Source organism: Homalodisca vitripennis, unplaced genomic scaffold, assembly GCF_021130785.1.
Source record: "Homalodisca vitripennis isolate AUS2020 unplaced genomic scaffold, UT_GWSS_2.1 ScUCBcl_4654;HRSCAF=10951, whole genome shotgun sequence".
NCBI classification, from domain to species: Eukaryota; Metazoa; Arthropoda; class Insecta; order Hemiptera; family Cicadellidae; genus Homalodisca; species Homalodisca vitripennis.
In genome coordinates, this window is record NW_025780761.1 from 1634 (window position 1) to 21830 (window position 20197).

General features: G+C 35.0%; 1 protein-coding gene across 1 annotated transcript; it reads right to left on the reverse strand.

Moving 5' to 3' along the window:
• Nucleotides 1-1138: 1138 nt before the first annotated feature.
• Nucleotides 1139-19243, reverse strand: LOC124373018 (synergin gamma-like). Its single transcript, XM_046831428.1, has 4 exons — nucleotides 18796-19243; nucleotides 7883-7969; nucleotides 7236-7469; nucleotides 1139-1318 (listed from the first exon to the last, which is right to left on the reverse strand). The coding sequence occupies exons 1-4, from the start codon at nucleotides 18901-18903 to the stop codon at nucleotides 1139-1141; spliced, it is 609 nt and encodes a 202-aa protein (XP_046687384.1). The 5' UTR covers nucleotides 18904-19243.
• Between the last annotated feature and the right edge of the window lie 954 nt (nucleotides 19244-20197).

Genomic DNA, 20197 nt, shown 5'->3' on the forward strand with positions numbered 1-20197 from the left:
TATTTACATCATTAAAGACATCCATATCAGCTTGGAATGACTGGAAAGTCTTGTCCAACTGGAAACATCCATCTTAGTTGTATTGCCCCGAGTCAGAGTCTAAAGGCATTATCTTCAAATACAATGGTACGGAAATACATCCATACTTGTCTACTTTTGCCTGAGGAGTTGGGTCTGGGAAATTCACTGGAAAATTTTGAAAGTTTCGTAAATTCATCACTGTCTTTTTGAACTATCATTTATCGAGTTGGTAATCAGAATTAGGTTTCAGTTGCTCGAAATTTGTTGTTTGATAATCAACCTTAAAAAAGTCTAAAGATGCATCTGGATCTTCAAACAGTGAATGTGAAAAACATTGACTTGGGCTCGGCCTGATTACTTTCACTGACAACACTCTGCCTGTCCTCGTCTTCTGGCAGAGGATTATTGGAATATACTATACTTATCGTCTTCTACTTCCTGGAAAGCTAAATACTTGTCTTCAAAGTTATCTTTTTTGTTTTGAACAGGATCATTTCTAGTCGAATGTGCTAAATCATTTGTCGTGATTGGCTCTGGTAAAATTGCTATTAATTGGTCCTCTTTTATTTACTTCTGTCCTGTTTAAAAACCCTTGAGTTCTGAAGACACAGAAGGACTGTCTGTCACCCAGAGCGTTTGTGCTGAGGGAATGTTCTTTCCTCCAACGACCAACACTGACAGATCATCGTTGTCATATTTGGGCGAGGCTTTCTGGAAATTTGTGAACTCGTCTTCGTCATCAATGGAAGAGTTCAAGTTATTTTCGACCCGCCCAGAAGTAGCAGCTGAAGTAAAATCGGCACTCTGGAAGTCCTGTAAACTCGTCATCAAAAGGATCTGGCTCCCCACTTGCAACATGGCTCGGGATTCATTTAAACTGGGGAAAGAAAAAGAGTAGGTATTACCAGAGTGTTTCATACTTGTATTACTTGTTAAGTCAAAGCCTAAACTACTAGAAGTGACACTTTTATTTCCAGCGATATTATTCTGAGAATTTAAATCGGCTACATTCACTGTGGGAGCTTTGGTGATTTGATCTGTAACCAAGGTGGGACTAACCATGGGCCCGCTGCTCACATAAGAGATACCGATTTTCTCTGAACCATCCGGATAGAGCTTATCGGCTGATGTCCAGTTGAAAGTGGGTATTGGGTCTGGTAGACTTGTGACGTTGAGGGGATTTTGGGTAAACGTGAGGGACTGCCATGCGTGTTGGCAACAGTGTGAGATCCAGCGTTGGTACAGGAGCTTGTGGCAGTTGATGAAGGGCTGCTAGATTGTTGACAACATACCCATTCTGCAAATAATAATAATGTGTAAGAATTCATAACCAGGAGAACAGTGTAGAAATAAATTTATCTAAACTTTAAAGCACTACGGATAAGTCGTACCATAGGAATTGACGTGAACGTGGTATACAGGAATATCTGTATCGCCTTAGTTTGGTTTATTTTGTAAATTGTAATTCACAAGAATGCTGCGAATTTGTAAGAATGTGCAAATGTTTTGATTTATGAAATGTTAAAAAATCTAACAACGCATGATACACCATTTGGATAACAGTGGCCACCAGCACCGGTAGAACTTTTGTAAAAAAAAGTGTTGTAATGTTATTTCTTCTTTCAAGAAACAGAAAAAAAATTAACTATGAGAAAAACAATTTTTTTATCTCTAAAATGTACACTAATTTAACAGAGGCAAAATTTTCTTCAGCGCATGTTTTTGATCAAGATAAGAAATGTATGATTCAATTGTGTAGATCATAAATTTATATTATTACCCATGAACAACAACAAACTTCCATGCATGTGAAGAGAGAACTCTCTTCTTTTTATTCCATAAACCTAAGTGTTTATTGTAATTTACCAAAATTTTTCAAAAATAAAGTTAATTTCTATGAAATTTTCTGCTCCACAATACATTTGATCAGCTCCACCGTTTCTGTATTTTGATTTAATTTATCTGCCATAACTATACAAGTTCCACAAACAAAAATGTCTCGGACAACTACTGTGAGAACTTCATATGAAGGTTCTACAAAAAGAAGAAGTTGATGTATGAGGTGTGTTCAGAAAGTATGTACCGCTTCATTATACTGCCGCCATAGCACTGCAATCGATGTTCCGCGCATGCGCACTAGTTGTCCCTTGTTCCTGGCTATCGACTCACACCATTTTAGTTGTTCTAAGTTGTGTTTTCAGTTTTCTCTGAACATTTAAAATATTTAGGACAATTAGTGATTGTGCTGATTGTGTGATTCATTCATTCTGTAAAAAGATTTTTGAACGCATGAGATGTTTATGGGGAAGACATAATGAGTGAAGGTATGGTGAGAAAGTGGGTTAGAATGTTCAATGGCGGTCGAACAAATGTGCATGATGAGAATCGAAGCAGTTTGGCTTTCTCTCTCGTTACTGATGATTTGGTGAGGGCAGTTGATGAAAGAAACCAAGAGAACAGACGTTTCACTATGACAACGCTATCTGACAATTCCAACAAATTTCACACACTCTTTTGAACGAAAGTGTTACAGTCCGCTTAGGTTATCGCAAGCTGCATTCCCGATGGGTTTCCAAAAATGCTTACTGATGTGCACAAAACTAAGAGATTCGAAAATGCTTTGACTTTTTTCACATAGTATAGTGATGATGGTGAGGATTTTTTAAACAAAATTGTGACAGGTGATGAAACTTGGGTCCATCATGTCACACCAGAATCCAAACAGTCAATGGAGTGTCAACACACGCAATCCCCGAAGAAACAAAAATTTAAGATGATAATGTCTGCACAAAAAATAATTGTGCACTGTGTTTTGGGATCGGAAAGATGTTTTGCTGATTGATTTTCTCCCAAGAGATAAAACGATTAATGCGGCAAGGTATTGCGAAACCTTAAGAAAACTAAGGCGGGCAATTCAAAACAAACAGAGAGGAATACTCAGTAACGGAATTTTGTTATTCCATGACAATGCTTGGCCCCATACCGCTGGTGACACTCAAACATTGGTTCGACAATATCTTTGGGAGCAGTTTCGATCACCCGCCCTAACAGCACGGACTTGGCACTGTATGACTACCACTCGTTCCTGCACATGAAAGCGCGAGCTAAGTAGCCAATGCTTTGAAACTAACTATGAAGTGAAAAATGTTGACTCGTGGCTACATTCATTGGCGGGAACCTTCTACGAAGAAGGTATAGATAAATTGATCACCCACTACAATAAGTGTTGGAACATCAATGGAAACTATGTCGAAAAATAATTTAAAGTTTGGGCTTTTGATGTAGAAATAAAATTGTGTTAAAACAAATTGTTTTACTTTTTTTTTTAAAGGTACTTACTTTCTGAACATGTCTCGTATTTTCCGATAAAACAGTAACCAAATGAAAAGAGACACGACTTTAAATAGCAATGTTTGGCTTTGAGATGAAATAGCTGTTTAAGTACAGTTTATACTGACAATTTTGTGTCTATAAAAGAAGTGAGCATTCCTTACCTTGTACACCACATTACAACTGTCTGCTTAACCAAAGTATTCCACAATAAGTAGAGAGGAAGTTTATGTACTTTGTAAGTTGTAATTATAATTGTAACTTAAAAAAGATGAAATGTTAATGTTCTTATTGTAACAACAAACAACTCCAACTGTTAATATGACCATATGACTAGGTGGTGGTTAACCCTTTGGAGACCAACAGAGTAGGTGAAATGAGGGGTCTAGAAGCAAAACAGGACATGTCCAATTTCGTGTATTTTTCAGTAAACTCAAAAAACTTCTGTAATAATGGCTTTTTTGTTATTCTATGTCAGATTTTTTTTGCAATAAACTTTAGGGTAACCAAAAATGAATTACAACTCAAACCATATATCTAAGCAACCATTATTTAATAATTTTAATTTTAAGTTTGGAAATGTCCGCTTTTGCATCTGGAAATGGAAATGACCACTTTTGCATCTGAACAAAATGGAAAAGTCTAGTTTTGCACCTCAAAATTAACTACAGTGAAAAAGTGTAAGCAGTAAAACCAGGCAAATAATTTCTGTATGATTTTTATTTTAATACAGGTAATTAGGAAAAGTAACATTTCACAGAACTTTCGTCCATGTCAAAAGAGTAGTGGTTAAGCTTTGGCACTAGACTCGCAAATCTTCAACAACTTCTGAAGGTTCGCAAACAGGATCATCACCAGGTTCTTCAATGGTTGAGTTGTTGTGATCATATACTGCGTTCTTATAAAACTGCAAATGAGGAAAATTCTTCCAATCAGAACCAAAATGTTTGTTAAGCAACTCCTTAACATCGTTTAATTTGGACTGTTTCACCTTAACACCCATTGGCAAAACATTTGGTTTGATGTCAACAACAGTTTTTCCCACTTTGAAAATAGATAAACTACGTCCAGTGTTTGATCTGTAAAATATTTCACCTCGAACAAGGATTTTATAACCAAGTTTTACCTTTTTACGTTCAATGATGATTCTTGAACACTTGCTGATTTGAAAATGCCAGCTCTGTAGGGATTTTAAACATTTGTTTTTTTCAGTTTTCCAATCAAGTACCTCACAGTCAGAAAGCTTTACTACCGTTGCAGCACTACCAAAAGCTTCAAAATACTCTTCAGGTTGAATTATGCTGGTTTTCTTACGAACAGTCTTCTCAATTTGACCAAAAACCCGGTCCGGAGGCAAATAACTATGACCAGTTACTGGAAAAATAAGTTCAAGCGTATTGATATTAGTAGGAGCATCAATTGCTAACCATTTTTGAGCCATCAACAACAACATGGAGTTCTTATTTTGGCCGCCACACCCGTCTGCAACAAGTCTTACTGTATTATTTTCAGGATTGAAATTTGTGTTTCTTAGTCTGTGGTAGACTGCAGAAGCTATTTCGCAAGACCCTTTTGGACGCTCCAGTTCTGACCATGTGTATGAAAAAACGTTGTCATGTGTAAGTCTACTTTTGGAAGTCCCTTCAACAATGGTGAAATTAAAAATGTAAAGTTGTCTGGAATAGTAAGTTGCTTGATCCGGGATCCTAGGTAGGGGCATGTTTTTTTGGCAGTCAAAGCTAAAAGTCTTAACATTAACACTGTCATCTCTTAATATATCAAAAAAAGCTTTTAGCTCGTAATTTGTGTACTCGGAGCTCAGTCATTATTTTGTTCTTATCTGCCTTATGAAGTGCTCGTTTTAATTCCCTCGCGCAAACGGAGGCAAGTGGAACAAAAATCCACAGCTGGCGTCCCAAAACCAATGTTGTATTTCGTATTGAACAAACTACCTAAGAAGCATTCTCGTACTTTAAATTCAGGTAAAGCAGTGGAGTTGTACAAACTCCAAAGTTTTCTGATGTTCATTTCAGGGGGTAGGTACGCTCTTACAGAAGAAGATGATCGGCAGTAGTGAGATTCATTACATTTCAGGGACTCAACAAATTGTTTAATCTTTGCTCTATGACCAGATTTTAAGTGGGATATTCTATCACCTCCTCTTTTTTCCTTAGGAGACTGACCTGTATTTTTTATACCTTTTTGCAATACTCAGAACTCTATGCTTACTAATACCAAGTATTTCAATAAACGCTTTTCTGCAAACAGGTACTCTTCTGTTTGTAGATGTACTGTAGACATAATACTTCATACTTACAGATCTAGCCTTCTTTAGAGGTTCATACTTATGGCGCTTAGGTACAAGTGCTTCAGAATGCTTCAAAATAAACGAATCTTGAATATCCTTCCTCTCGATTTCATAAAAGTTTTTATGAAATGTTTTAAATGTCAAACATGGTAAGGCATGAACACTGGTAGGACTGGTAAGGTTTCCCTTTGTGGTTACACCTCGGATGTTGTGGTAATCCTTTAGCAGAATACCTGGAACAAAACAAAAGTAATTAGGTTTTATTCAGTTAGATAAAAAATAATTAGGTTAGACTAATGCACTTAGGTTAAGTTAAGGTTAAGTTGTTATGCGTACAACAGGTGTTTAAGCTTAGTTAGGTTAAGTTTTGTAAAAAGAGTTTACAATGCAAAGGCTTATAAGACTTTCAAGTTAATAGACACTGTGCTAGATGATAATTTAAAATATTTGAACTAATCAGCAAAGACCATAATGCCATTATACTTAAAACACTTTTCATGGCCTAGGTCTAACTAGTGTTGAATCTTACCTTGCAACTTTTTCCCTCTCTCTCTTCCATGCTGTGGGATTTCTCTGCATTTTCCTTGATTCCCTAGCATTTGTAGGCACTGGATTGCATTCCGCTTCATTCATATTATTAAATTATTTAATAATATTAAAAGCTTGGGAAAGCTACTGTTCTCAGTTTAACACAAAATAGCAGACAGCAACAAACCAAACAAAACAGCTGATTTCATTGGCTGAATACTCTCATCTCATTGGTCGGGGGGAAATGTCCAGTTTCTGCTTCTCAATGGAAGTACAAATGTCCAAGTTTGCACCTCAACTGGATTTTAAACATTAAAAATATAATAGAAATGTCCATTTCTGCTTCTCAACTACTGCACCATTCCGTGTGTCTTTACACAAAGTATAATAATTGAATTCTAACTCAATTTGACCCAAAAGTAGAAATGTCCTGTTTTGCTTCTAGACCCCTCAAATATAAGAGATATACAACTTATGCTAGCAAAGTTTATCTATATAACCCTAAATATTCTGTGATGAAAAATTAAAGAACACAATCTTTTTGTGAAAACAAAAATTTGATAGCATAATAATGAGGGGAAATTAAGAAAAAAATATTAATTTGGCACAGTTTATAATATTTACAAATTGAAAAAGTATTGTTTGAGTAAAATCCTGTTAAAATTCAAATATTGAACTTAAATTTGGAAATAATATAGCTAAATAGTGGTAGAAAAGATATAAAAACCACAAATGATGTTCACTATGAATTAAAAAAAAAATACTTTCATATTTGTTTAGAAATACTTTTTTATACATTTTTATTTTATTTTCTACAACAACATGAAACTTTCAAAATTTTATAAATATTTTGTAATTATATGTCATGAAAGAGGACGTCATAAGAAATAAACTAACAAGAAAATTATCATTCTAGCTATAAGCATTACAAAGTTACAATCATATTATCAAAATGCCTTTAATAAGCCCAGTCTATTTGGCTAGTAAGTCTAATTTCTGGACGGTCTCGAAAGAGTTGAACTCCATCCTACCAAACAATGAAATGTACCTGTGCCAGGCCCACCAGAGCGAGCACCAAGTACAACTCCGACTGAGTGAGAGCCCCTGGTACGGTACGGTTGGCTAGCGACCAGATATAGCCCAACGTGTCCGTTGACAAACCACTCGACATGAGAAGAGTTGAGAGCAGAGGAGTATCTGCGAGACCTCCAGACGCCTGAACTCCCACCCATACTCTCTCGTAGAGTGGTGGAACGGATCCTGTCAGCCAGCTGGGGACGTCCTATAACACAACATTAAGGCCAGACGTGAATACAATGTTAAGTTCAAACCTTTTTTAAATTTTTTGACTGTATCATTTTATTCCCTCTATATAAAAAGGTGGTTACTCCTCAAACTAGTCAAGTCAGGGTCTGAAAAGGATCAACTGGGAACATCTTGGAGTTAACATTTTGTTTTTTATTTCCTATAACAGTTTATCTACCTTATTTAAAATGTATTGTTTTTTTAATACAAGGATATATAATACTCCTGAGTACCAACAAATAATGTACTTTAAATAGTTTTAAAATGTATTGCTTTGTTTTCGTTTTTTGTTTAATACAAAAAAGGATTTACTTTATCCATTACATTGTTCTATGGTGAGCCCACACATTTGTAACAATAAATTTAAACTTTAATATTGAAACAATTTACCTGTTTTTGTTGAGCTTCAGGAATGCGTTTCTGGAATGTCTCCTTCTTTGAGAGCAAATCTTCAATCATACTCTCAGCACTTAAGGTCTAGAAAAGACAGAGTTATAAAATGTACAATAAAATATATAGTATTTTATCAGTATTTTCCATTTTAAGAGTATTGGGCCAGGCCTACAGCAGGTGGTATAGTACTATCAAACAGCTAATTTAGAGGGGAAATATTATTCAGACTTCAAATTAGGTATAGACAACTTTGTGGCGGTTAAGAACAATCCCAACCTGTCAATCAGGATATTTTTGGAGAATTATAGAATGAATGAAAAATAATGTAAGAATTTGTTTTATTTATAGTTTTTTTTCAGAAGGTACAGTCAAAAAGTGAGGAAGATAAACATTTCAGTTAGCTGACCCAGATTAATTTTTTCAATAAAATAAAATATTCTAGGAAATCTAGCAATCAGTGTTAGAAAATACTCATTAAATGTAGTATATTCTTGTAAATTAGCTAACATAATAAGGGTTACCAATCATTCTTTGAACGTTTCTGAATCTGGAAATACTCAACTCATATTATTAAAAATATTTATAAAAAGATGTACTGCGACTCAGTGCACACTGGGTGCATTAATGCGTTGTTGGTCAGCATTTTTTAATAAAAAAATCGAATGCTTAGTAGTTCCATTACACTTTACAAAGTTGGCTATTCTGTCAATTTACTCAGATTCCAGGCTTTTACAGATCCAGAATTGCTGGAAAAATGCTTGAACGGCAAATCCCAAAACCCCAACGAATACTTAAATAATGTAATATAGAATCACATACCTATATGAACATTTGTAACGCTTTTAACACATTAAGACTAAGAGTATATAGGGCTGTGCTACCATTTAATGATGGTTAATACTTATAAGTTAAAATGAGCAACATTAAGATCTGCTGAGATAAATCTAGAAAAGCCATGGAACGGCTCCAAAAAGAGTGTATCTGCAATACTACAAAATCTGCATTAAAACTAGAAAAGGCAAACCAGAAAATTTACCAAAAGGAAGATAGAAAAACCGTTTTTAAGAACAGGAAAACATAAAATACCCGTCCTATAGTGCAGGGTTCTGTTGAAATAAAAGTTTGGCTGTTTTATATTACTCTTTCGCATTAATTTTTACCTACTTTAACACTTTTCATGCTTCAAAAGAAACATATGTTAATATTAAACTTTTAACCTGTTTACGACGACGTGTACCCCATCGGATACACACGATCTTTCACAGCTGCTATTGTTTACCCAATCGGGTAGACACCGGACTTTCATGAGGGCCATACCCCCGAGGAAGTAGCGAGTCACTGGATGTGTGTTAAATTAGTTTTTTGATGTCCAGTAATTCTGTACATATATATTTAACCGTTCTGGGACGTGTTGGAGACCTTATATAGGCACAGAAGAGGCCATTAAATCATTAAAAGTCTATGTGTTGTTAACATCCAAACACCATGGCCCCATTTTTAAGAGATACCACGACCCCATTTTTCAGTTTTTGGATTTTCACAAATATGTAAGCATGGGCAGATTCAAACTACTTGTTACTTAACTTCATAATAATTAATTAAAATATATTTCTCTTTTCTTTGACTAAACTTGTTGTAAAGAGTTTAAGATCAATTTTAGACTGGTAACCTATAAAACATTCAGAAATCTTACTTATGAACTGTATATTCAGACATTTTCATTTCAATTAATAATGAATACTTTATTGTTATCAACACATTACAGGTTATCAACAATTACATATAAATTATAATTTAATCATACACTTTATAAGTTTATTGTACAAAACTAGATTAAGTGTATATTGTAAAAGAAAAGTAATTTTGTTGAATAATACAGAAACTCATCAATAGAATAAAATGGATTAGAGGCAAGCCTTTATGAGATGTTTAAAAATATATCAGGGTCACTTATTGAGACAGCTTATTGTAACTCACAGGTGGTTGATCGGTGAGTGCAGACGACGTGTTGTGACCTGAATTCTGTAGTTCAGTTTTAATAATTAGTGTTGTGTTTTGTTTTTATTAAGTTTGTGTTTTAGTGTTAGTGTGCATGGTTGACACACAGCACGATTGTTGTGAATCCTGACAAACGTGTCACAACTCTTATATGATTTGTTTATTTTAACCAAGATTGTAGTTGTGTCAGGTTAGTTAGAGGTTAGAGGAAGAGATCAGATCGCTGAGCTTGAAACATATTGTTACTGTTGTTTGTATAATTGAGCAATGGCAAATGTCCATAAAAATCCTGTTTCCTTCACAATCCTTTTATCATCAAAGACAAACTTCAAACATAGGTAAGATAATTTGAAAACCATTAAAATGTTTCCACCATAAACATACACTGATCCAAGGTATCAGTGAAACAGTCAGAGTTTCCAATCATAATTTCAAAGTATTCTACTCATGCTCCTGTATAAAATTATATATGGTTTTAGAGGGTAGAATTCACAAATAGTGGTGTTTTCTAGCTATTAAAATGGCCAGAGGCATTTGTGATCATTCCCTCTAGAATGTGATCTTGTAGCCCGCACTGATAGCCGGAGGCACTTGTGTCAGAGGCATATGAACTTTTATTCTTAACCCTTTGAATGCCGCTGACATTTTCCCAAGTCATATCTATAAAATGTCAGGCTTTTTGCCAGCTTTTGGAAAAGAAGTTGTTGTAAAATAACTATCCTATAGATTTTGACAATTTTGTTGTTATTTTAGTCTAATTAAATGCACAATATTAAACATATCATTACAAACAAAATTTGCTTTATGAAAATATAAAAACTTTAGCTTTTACAAAAAATGTATTTACTAATTTGAATGTATAAAATATTTTTTAAGATTTTTTCTATACACCATGTGAAAGGCCATGAAAATCTGAACAAATTTCATATATTATAGCATTTTTTTACTGAAAAATAACATTTAGGGTGACTGACTCAAGATCAAATTACAAGCATTTAAGAAAAAACACGATTGCAAAAAAGCTAGTCATTTGATTTACAAGATTTTAAAAATAAATTGTAAGAAATAAAATTGAGAATTGCGTACAATTACTTTCATGGAATTTTAGAATACAAAATTACAACATTTGTTTATAAAAAAATCCCCTACTTTTTATAAAACAAATTGTCTGAAGTAGGCCTAAATTTTTTTGTATGCTTTTGTTATTTTGTACAGTTATAGCATGAGAATGGCCATGAAATTCTAAATACAGTTAATGCTAAATATATTATCCTACAATAAAAACTAGCATAGCTTTATATTTATAAACCTAATGCTGCTTTATTGTCATTTTATTAATTGTTCTTCATTTGTCAAGAGTTTAGAAATTACATAGTAATCACAATACATCAAATAAAGCATCAAGTAACACAAAAAAATATGATTAGAGACAAATAACTTAATTACATTTTCTTTTGTATAGTGTCAGCAACTTTGTAAAAACCAAAATAACCCTATAATATTTACACTGAAAACTCACGTTTTTCACTTAGACACAACTCAAATCACTATATTACTTTTATAACACCAAATCGGTAAAACACTATATAAGTAACTATTTTAGTTGTTTTACTTAATTGCTTGGTTACTAGGGGTAGACTTTAATCAGCGGCAGTGGTGTAGTGGGGCCGGAGCGGCGCTCTGGCACAGCTTAAGAAGCGGAGCGTCGCTCCAGCATAGCATCTAGAGCCGGAGCTGGGAACTGGAGCGCCACCCGCCTGTAAAAAGTGGTAGGCGGGTGACGAGTCGCTGGATAATAAAAATGCCAGAACAAACCCGCATCACTTGTATGTCCGTTGAGTGGTATCAAGGTAATTGTAGGCGCTGTGCAATAGACAACTCTAATGTTGTTGTGAGTGCTTGTACTCAGGGCCTAGTATCATTGTATTAAGCTGTTATCGTCGAAAGTCTTAGTCGTAGTGGTTGAATTCAAACAGCGTACCGTATATACTGTTAGTTTTGTTTGAGTTGAGTCCTCTATAATACATTTGTGAAAGCCTATTACTAATTTTTTAATTATTAGTTTGTGAATTTTGTGAAGTGATGAAACCAAAACCTAAACAAAAGTATATAACGTCATTTTATAGTGCCCCTAATATGACTGACTCAAATCCAGTTTCTGGAACATCAAATCCAAAAGCTAAAATTAAAATAAGTAACCTCGCTGAGCCTGAGCCTAATGAAAAGAAAGTTCGAGCAGATGACCCCCCCCAACAGAACACAGTGGCCTGAAATTTGGACAGAAGATATGTGGGAGAGAAAGAAGGCGGCTTTTCCTTGGATAAACTCAAAGGAAGGTAAATTAGGCTGTAAAATTTGTTTTGAAGTCGGTAATTTGGGAGCCTACAAAAAAGAAAATGTTTCGCTTTCTTATGAGTGGTGTTCTTACAAAGTTTGTTTTTATGGCTCAAACAGAACAAATCAACTCAAATCTTTGAGGAAAAAGATTATTGACATAAACAGTCGAAAGCTCACAAAATCGCTCAAACAATTATTGACAAATCAAATAAACTTTCGATGCCACAAGTAATTGATCACATGAATCAAGCTCAGCTCGATTCAACTAAGGCTGTGTTTAGATCGGCATATTTTATTGCTCAAAACGACCGTCTGTACAGCGACCATTTCGGATTGCTTAAACTACAAAAACAAAATGGGTTAGATGTTGGCGTAGGCCTTCATTCAAGGTATAGCGCAGTCTAAATAATAGATCATATTTCAAAGGAAATGAAAATACGCATTTTGAAACAAGTAAAGGAAATTTCTGGAAAACTGTCAATAATCATTGATGAATCCACAAGCATTAGTTCTAAATCCGTCCTCATTGTATATTTAAAATGTGAATTTAGCAAGGATAAACCACCAAGTACTTTATTTTTGGACTTATAGTCGAGCTTTCTGATCAAAAAGCTGAGACAGTTTTTAACAATGTTCACTAGTGCCTTGAAGGATATGGTTTTAATGGAGAGTACTAAAAACAAAACTTGGTTTCCTTTACAAGCGACGGGGCGAACGCCATGTTGGGAAAGCACTCAGGTGTAACAAGGAGATTTTTATCTGTTTACTCTAATATTATCGTATGGCACTGTATGAATCACAGACTGGAACTGTCTATTGGGGATGCCATAAGTGAAGTAGCCGGGGTTAACCATTTGCAGTCATTTATGGATAAACTTTATTCATTATACAGCACATCTCCAAAGAATAAGCGAGAGTTAAAAGAATGTGCACAGTAGCTCGATATTTAAATGAATAAAATCGGCAGAATTTTAAGCACGAGGTGGGTAGCAAGCAGTTTTCGTACTGTTTCAGCCGTGTGGTTTGTTTATCAAGCCTTAGCCAGCCACTTCTCTTAAGCAATGGATGATCCTGAGAGAACATCCACTGATACATGCAAATATAATGGTTTATTGAAGAAGCTTCCCATAAGTTATTGTTAAATTTAGCATTTATGTATGACATTCTTGCTGAATTGGCTTTGTTGTCTGAAAGTCTGGAAAACAGAAGCACGTCCCTTGTATTTGCAGACAAACTGATTCATAGATCAATCAGATATCTGGAATCTTTGAAAGAAAAAACCTGGGACAAGACAAGAGTTCTGGAGGCACAAGTCGCCATAAGGGAAGGCTGTTTTGCTTCTGTAAAGTTAAATGAAAACCCTAAAATCGTATCATTTAATGGTGAGCAGTTGATTTCTAGTGTAATCAGCAACTTAAAGAAGAGAATGTTTACCGCTAGCTTAGGCGAAGAAATTGTCAAGAACGAGGAGTTTGTAGAGCAACTAAAAGTTTTGGAACCCGAATACTGGCCTACTGATATTCAACCTGGGTTTGGCCAAACTCAAGTGGAGCAGCTATGCAAACGCTTCAAGTTGAACATCAACAGAGCTGTGACTGCTTACAGGGATTACTTGGACAACAGCAGGCGGGTACCTGATGGACTGCAAGAGCTTATAAACTGCACTAAAATAATAACCTGTAGTTCCGCTGACTGTGAAAGAGGGTTCAGCAATATGAATAATATACTCACACCATTAAGGAACTCATTGACAGTAAGTCATGTCTGAGCCCTACTGTTTTTAAAACTCAAAGGTCCCCCGCTCCGCAGATGGAAGCCTGACCCCTATGTCATGACATGGCTAAGAAGACATCGTTCAGCAGCCGACACCCAAACAAAAATAGCAGAACCTCCAAAGAAAGGAAATGGGAATGGAAAAGAAGAGGAATTTTGAGACATAATTTAGAGGTTATCACACAATATTCATATTCGTGTTACCATTGAAAATATGTAAAAATATTACTTTTACAATATTATGTAATAGTTTTTACAATGCATTTTTACGGTACCATATTCTTTTTCAGGTTACAATAATGTATTAGCACGACAGCACAATAATTTTTCAAAGTAGGCCTATGTCTAAAATCAAAGCTTATCTGTTTGTCATTACAAATTGTGTTAGCCTAGTTTACGAAATAAAATGTCCTTTGTTAATAATCAAAAAGATTTTTATTGCTATATACCCAGCAACTCACCGCTCCCATGGTGTAAGTATAATATATTTATATTACAGTTTTCACCATGAAATAACTACTGTTATAAAGTATATTTAATAATGAACCAGAACATATTTAACATGTATTACAATCACTCTAGTTTAAGTGGGTAAAACGACAGTTTTAAGTGGAAGTCTGTAAATGTAACGCCGCCGTCGGAACGCCAAGCTGACGACACATGCCCGATATGGTCGAGGGGGACGGGGGGAATCTGCGCGGTAGCACACCTAGTATACTTACACCATGGTCGCTCCGGCACAGCTAAATTCGGCACTACACCACTGATCAGCGGTCTACGCTCGTTATTCGGTTGTTTTCATGGATTGGTTCAGTGGTTTTTATCCGAAGGAATAATTCAATATTACAATGTATTTATCTTGGCATATGGTTTCAAATTATTAGTTATAGTAATTTTATTCTAAACAATAAACAGCAAGAAGTAAGTAATATTTTGAGACTTTGAAAATGGTGATGAATATGAGGAAAATATGTGAGATATTTCTCACAAGCGACTGTTTAAGTGGCTTCAACATGTGGATTTGGCTCTTGGTAGCCCATGGGGAGAATTCTTTCCTCCATTTCACAAAAGCAGTTACTCATTGATATCAAGCTGGGCAAGTTATAAATATTGTAAGGTTTCTTTGATATCTAATTATACGCCATACTTGGTTTTGTTGTTTTGTAATGTTATTGTTAAATGTATGTTTTTAAAATTGTAATATACAAGATTCTTCTTGTTACGGTAATTTATTATAACTCTTATTGTGCATGATTTTTATATATCAAAGTTGGATAATATATCAAATTGTTTGATAACTGCAATCGAATAACGAGTGTAGGCCTGTTATTAAAGTATCCCTGTTACTAGCACAAAAACAACAAGAATGGTCGTTGCGCAACACAATACTCGTCCGCTATGACTGGAAGAAATAAATCATAGTAAACAACATATGTTTCACAGATCAAAGAATAAGGAAAGCAACTTAAAATTGGTATTTATCGATAGTTTGGAACCTATCGAGTACAGTTATCTGGTTATTTAGCAAAAATAACCTTGTACTATATAAAATATTATCAAAATAAGAAACGTCAAAATTAGAGATGACGACACTGTACGCACTTGTTGTAGTATTAAAATTTGCAATGCTGCTGCTCTCAAAGGGTTAAATAGTCTAAATTAAGATGTCTTTTATTTGGGTCAAATTTCCCTGATTTCAGCATTATTGTTATTTTACATATTCAGATGTACATATCAGCAGCAACCAATACAAGATTGACTCACGATCATAACAAGACTACATAACACTTGTAGAACAATGAAATATCACTCCACATGAGAAAAGTAGTTTCACTTATTGGAAATTATTAGATTAAAGGTCGAGGTGGCAAATCACGAATTTGACGTTATTAACGTATTCTGCTCATCCTCCTGAACAAAAAATATATATTGTTTTAGGGGGTGCAAATGACAAATAACATGATTTTAGAGGGTATATACATAAATAGTTAAGTTCTTAATGTTTTAATGTTCTGTTTGTGTGCTGTGTCTGGATATCTGTAAATATTATCTGCGGGTGGGACTGACAGCGTATCTGTTATCTGAGCGCTCTGGGGCAGAAGTCAGAGATAACGTGTACTGTAGGCTGGATCGAGTGAGTGCGTGACAACCATGGATCAACCATCCACTAGTTCCACCAATCGTAGTAAACTGGTGTGTCGGAGTGTTTTGTCGGGCATGTTAAGAGTTTATGTTTCGACCAAAACGAGATTATTTAGTTTCTGTACATTCTGTGGAACACACTAATGGTAAGTGTTCTCTATTAATGTCCATTTATATACATATCCATATTAGGAGTATTCATGATTTATTAAGTTTTTAACACACGGTACATAATTGCTTTCCCATTACAATTCAATTTATATTTCTGATCAGCCCTTTTAGAATTTTAGCTATAAGATAAAAAGCTGGAGCGGCAAATCACGAATTTGACGTTATCAACGTATTCTGTTCACCCTCCTGAACAAAAAATATATATAGTACTAGGGGGTGCAAATGACAAATAACATGATTTTAGGGGGTATATTCATAAGTGGTTAAGTTTCTAATGTTTTTAATGTTCAGTTTGTGTGCTGTGTCTGGATAATCTGTTTACTTGAATATTATCTGCGGCCGGGACTGATAGCAGCCTGACAACGTATCTGTTATCTGAGTTCTCCGGGGCAGAGTCAGTGCTTCACAAGATATCTTGTTCAGTAGATTGGATTGAGTGAGTGCGTTACAATCATGAATCAACCATCCACTAGTTCGACCAACCCTAGTGAATTGTGTGTGTCGGAGTGTTTAGTAGGGCACGTAAAGAGTTTACGTTGTAAACCGAAACAAAATTATTTCCCTTTTAATTGAACATGGAATTTTTAATAATGAGTTTATTTGTTCGTCGTGCGGTCGCGTGTTGTTTTTAAACCGGGAGACTTTGTTTTTTTTTCGTTGCGATAGGAAAATTAGAAAAATTAGTAAGAAAAGAAGTTTTAAATGTTGCAATTTTTTAAAATCCACTTTTTTGTTGCTGCTGCTCAGCTATATCCGCCAACACACTAATGGTAAGTGTTCTCTGTTAATATCCATCTACATATTTATATTTGAGTTTTTCATGATTTATTAAGTTTTTTAACTTTGCATAATAGCCTTTGCATTACATTTCAATTTATATTTCTGATCAGCCCCTCTAGAATTTGATATTTTACTGATAGGTACTATCTCGAGGGATGTTTTTCTTTAATTGACATCAGCGCGCGGGGCAGCTGCCGAAGCCCGTGCTGATGGCCGGAGGCACTCGTCTCATTTTGATAACAAGTAATTAATTTGTTGCTCGAAATTAAGAAAAACATTGTTCATTTTGATCAAAATTCTGCTCATTTCAGTATTATTTTTCATTTAGGTTTGCAAAGATGGCGACCCATCCGATGACGTCATCACGAGGTTGAATCATGGTCACAAAAGGTCACGTGACGCTCAACGTCGATGTACAACATAGAATTATTACTCTGCGCGTGAACAGTTTGTTCCATTTTTTATGTTCTAGAACTTCGTTATTTCTCATTTCCACCCCATGAAACCTTATATTTTTTTTATTCTATAGGACGATTCCAATAAGTTAATAACGCAAAACTCGTATTTTGCCGCTCCAGCCGTTTATATGATAATTACCATATTTTTTTGTTCTGTAGGACGATTCCAATAAGTTAACCCTCTCCCGCTCCCATTGTTTCCAGGCGCTCACGGTGCTTCTAACCTCAATTAATTCGCTCTGCCGGTCGGGCTCGGTCAAAATACGCGGCGTCTCAACTTACATACGTTCTGTCATTGTAATTAACTATAATTATATATATATATTAATTATTTTACTATATATTGGTTCAATGAAGTTGATTGTACGAGACCAGGGAGGGGGCACACGGACAGCTGGGCGCCGGGTTGTTTGTTGCGCAGTTACTTGGTGAAGGTCATTGTCTGACTCGCCATCACTGCCCCTGCCACTGTGATCACTCCGAACTACATCCTCAATGCCACCAACCACTTCACAAAGCTCTGGTACATCACTACACTCACTTGAATCGTCACAATCACTACTAATAACGAGATCGATTTCACTGTCACGAAGTGTACGACTACAACCTGCCATTGTTTCCGCACAACTAATATAAATAGCAAAATAATGGAATAAATCTACTGTAAAAGTAAAGTAAATGGTCTCCTGATAGCAAACAACCCGTAGTAGTACAAACTATTGCTACTCGAGAGCAGCACTTATCGGCTCTAGTAGATAAAGCAGTGCGTGCCGATCTGTGCCGTTTAGGCTGCAGTGGCTATGTTGTGGCCGTGCCGATTCATGCCTTGCGAGCGGGAGAGGGTTAATAACGTGAAACTCGTATTTTGCTGCTCCGGCCGTTAATGTGACAATTACCCACTTATTTTCTATAACTTCGTTATTTGTGATTTGCATCCCTTGAAATCTTATATTGTTTTGTTCAGAAGGACAGTAGCAATAGGTCAATAATGCGAAACTCGTCTTTTGCCACTAAGGCCGTTAAGTTTACAATTATCTAATTAATTTGGAACAATACTGTTACTCAATGCAATAACACGATCTGACAACAATTAATCGTAAATAATTGGAAGTTTTGGTACTGAATAGTTTAAGTATTTCTAATCAATACTTTGGTACACTGCTTCGGTTGTGGTGTTGTCCTATACTGCAGCCGCTATCATAATGCCCACAAACCCATATATGTTGAAAGAAAGTAAAATAAGACTCTCACCTTGAAACTTGAACCATTTCTAACATTGCCAAACTCTCGAAGTTGCTGTTGTTGTTTTACAAATTCTAGTTGCTTGGACACGTCTTTACTAGTATTCTGGGTGTTCATTTTAATTCAAGATAAATTCTTCACCACAAATGATTTATTTGAGTATAAGTAGGCTAGCTTTGTAACAAAGCAGTCAGATAATCCAAGGCAAATATCTACACAGATAGGCTAAATGTTTTACGAAGTTTTTATAGGACAATTTCAGAAATGTTAACCAACAAACTTCATTCTTACAATACTTTAGTCATAATGATCAATTATTACTGAGTAATTATTTATATAAATTGAAAGACAATCTGTTTACACTCATCGAACTCGTTAGTAACCACAAATCCTAAATAATACTAATACACGGAATAGGAATTGGAATCTGTCACTCGTCTTCAGTTTGTCGTCTGTCAAGTCGTCATACTAATACAGTAATGCACAGCTGACCAGCATCTGCCATCTAAATGTACAATTCACTCTTCAAAAAGTTTGACTGGAATACTTTGGTTCAAGAGTACTATGTCTTGTATATAACAATTGGGCTGAATTCGCACAAATTACAAACATAATGATATAATTAACAGTTATGTTATAGTGTTATCACATATATCTATATTCAATCATGAAAAAGGTAAAAATCCAAGTAAGTCGGCAGCGCAAGTTTCTAGTTGTTTGTTGATTAAAATATTAATTGTTTGTTATTTACCAACCCAAAAATGTCAACTCAACATGTATGAATTCTGTGTTTAGGGTATCATGCGGCAAGATACTATAATCTGAACTGTATACGGTAAAATATTGTATAAAGGCTCTTTTTTGTAGGCATATTGATACAATAAAATTAAAGTTTGAATAAAATATGTGCGATTTATTATATAGATATAGACCAATTGTATAATAAAAATCAATTTATTATTATTAAGTTATAATATAAAAAACATATTACATAAAGCAACATAACTGTATTTCAATTAACTGCAAAAAAATTATAACGTCACGATCTATGTTAGTTTTTGAGTATCCAGATAAGTAGAAGTAATTCTGGCTGCTGATTGATCGTAAACATATTGAAAACAAATACTGGTCCACAGCAAATGCACACCCGCAAATTACAATCACATTTTTGCACCTCTAATAATGTTATACTCTGTGCTGCTTAGTAATGAAAGACATAATATTACCTACTGTAATTTTTAAATCACTGGGATGAGTACAAATGGTAACCAGAGCCAGGGCCGGACTTAGGCGTGAGCCACATGGACCCGGGCCCAGGATGGCAATTTTTTAGAACGACTACATTTTAGAGAACATAGATTTAATCTGAACAAAAAAATCAACTTTATTATTGTTTTCAGAGTTATTGTAA

Excerpts from the sequence above, each read along its gene's own strand:
- LOC124373018 (XM_046831428.1), bottom strand. The coding sequence starts at position 18,903 with ATGAACACCCAGAATACTAGTAAAGACGTGTCCAAGCAACTAGAATTT. Across the intron at positions 7,970-18,795 it reads GAAATGGTTCAAGTTTCAAG|ACCTTAAGTGCTGAGAGTAT; the intron begins GTGAGAGTCTTA and ends TGTCTTTTCTAG. Across the intron at positions 7,470-7,882 it reads CTGAAGCTCAACAAAAACAG|GACGTCCCCAGCTGGCTGAC; the intron begins GTAAATTGTTTC and ends GTTGTGTTATAG.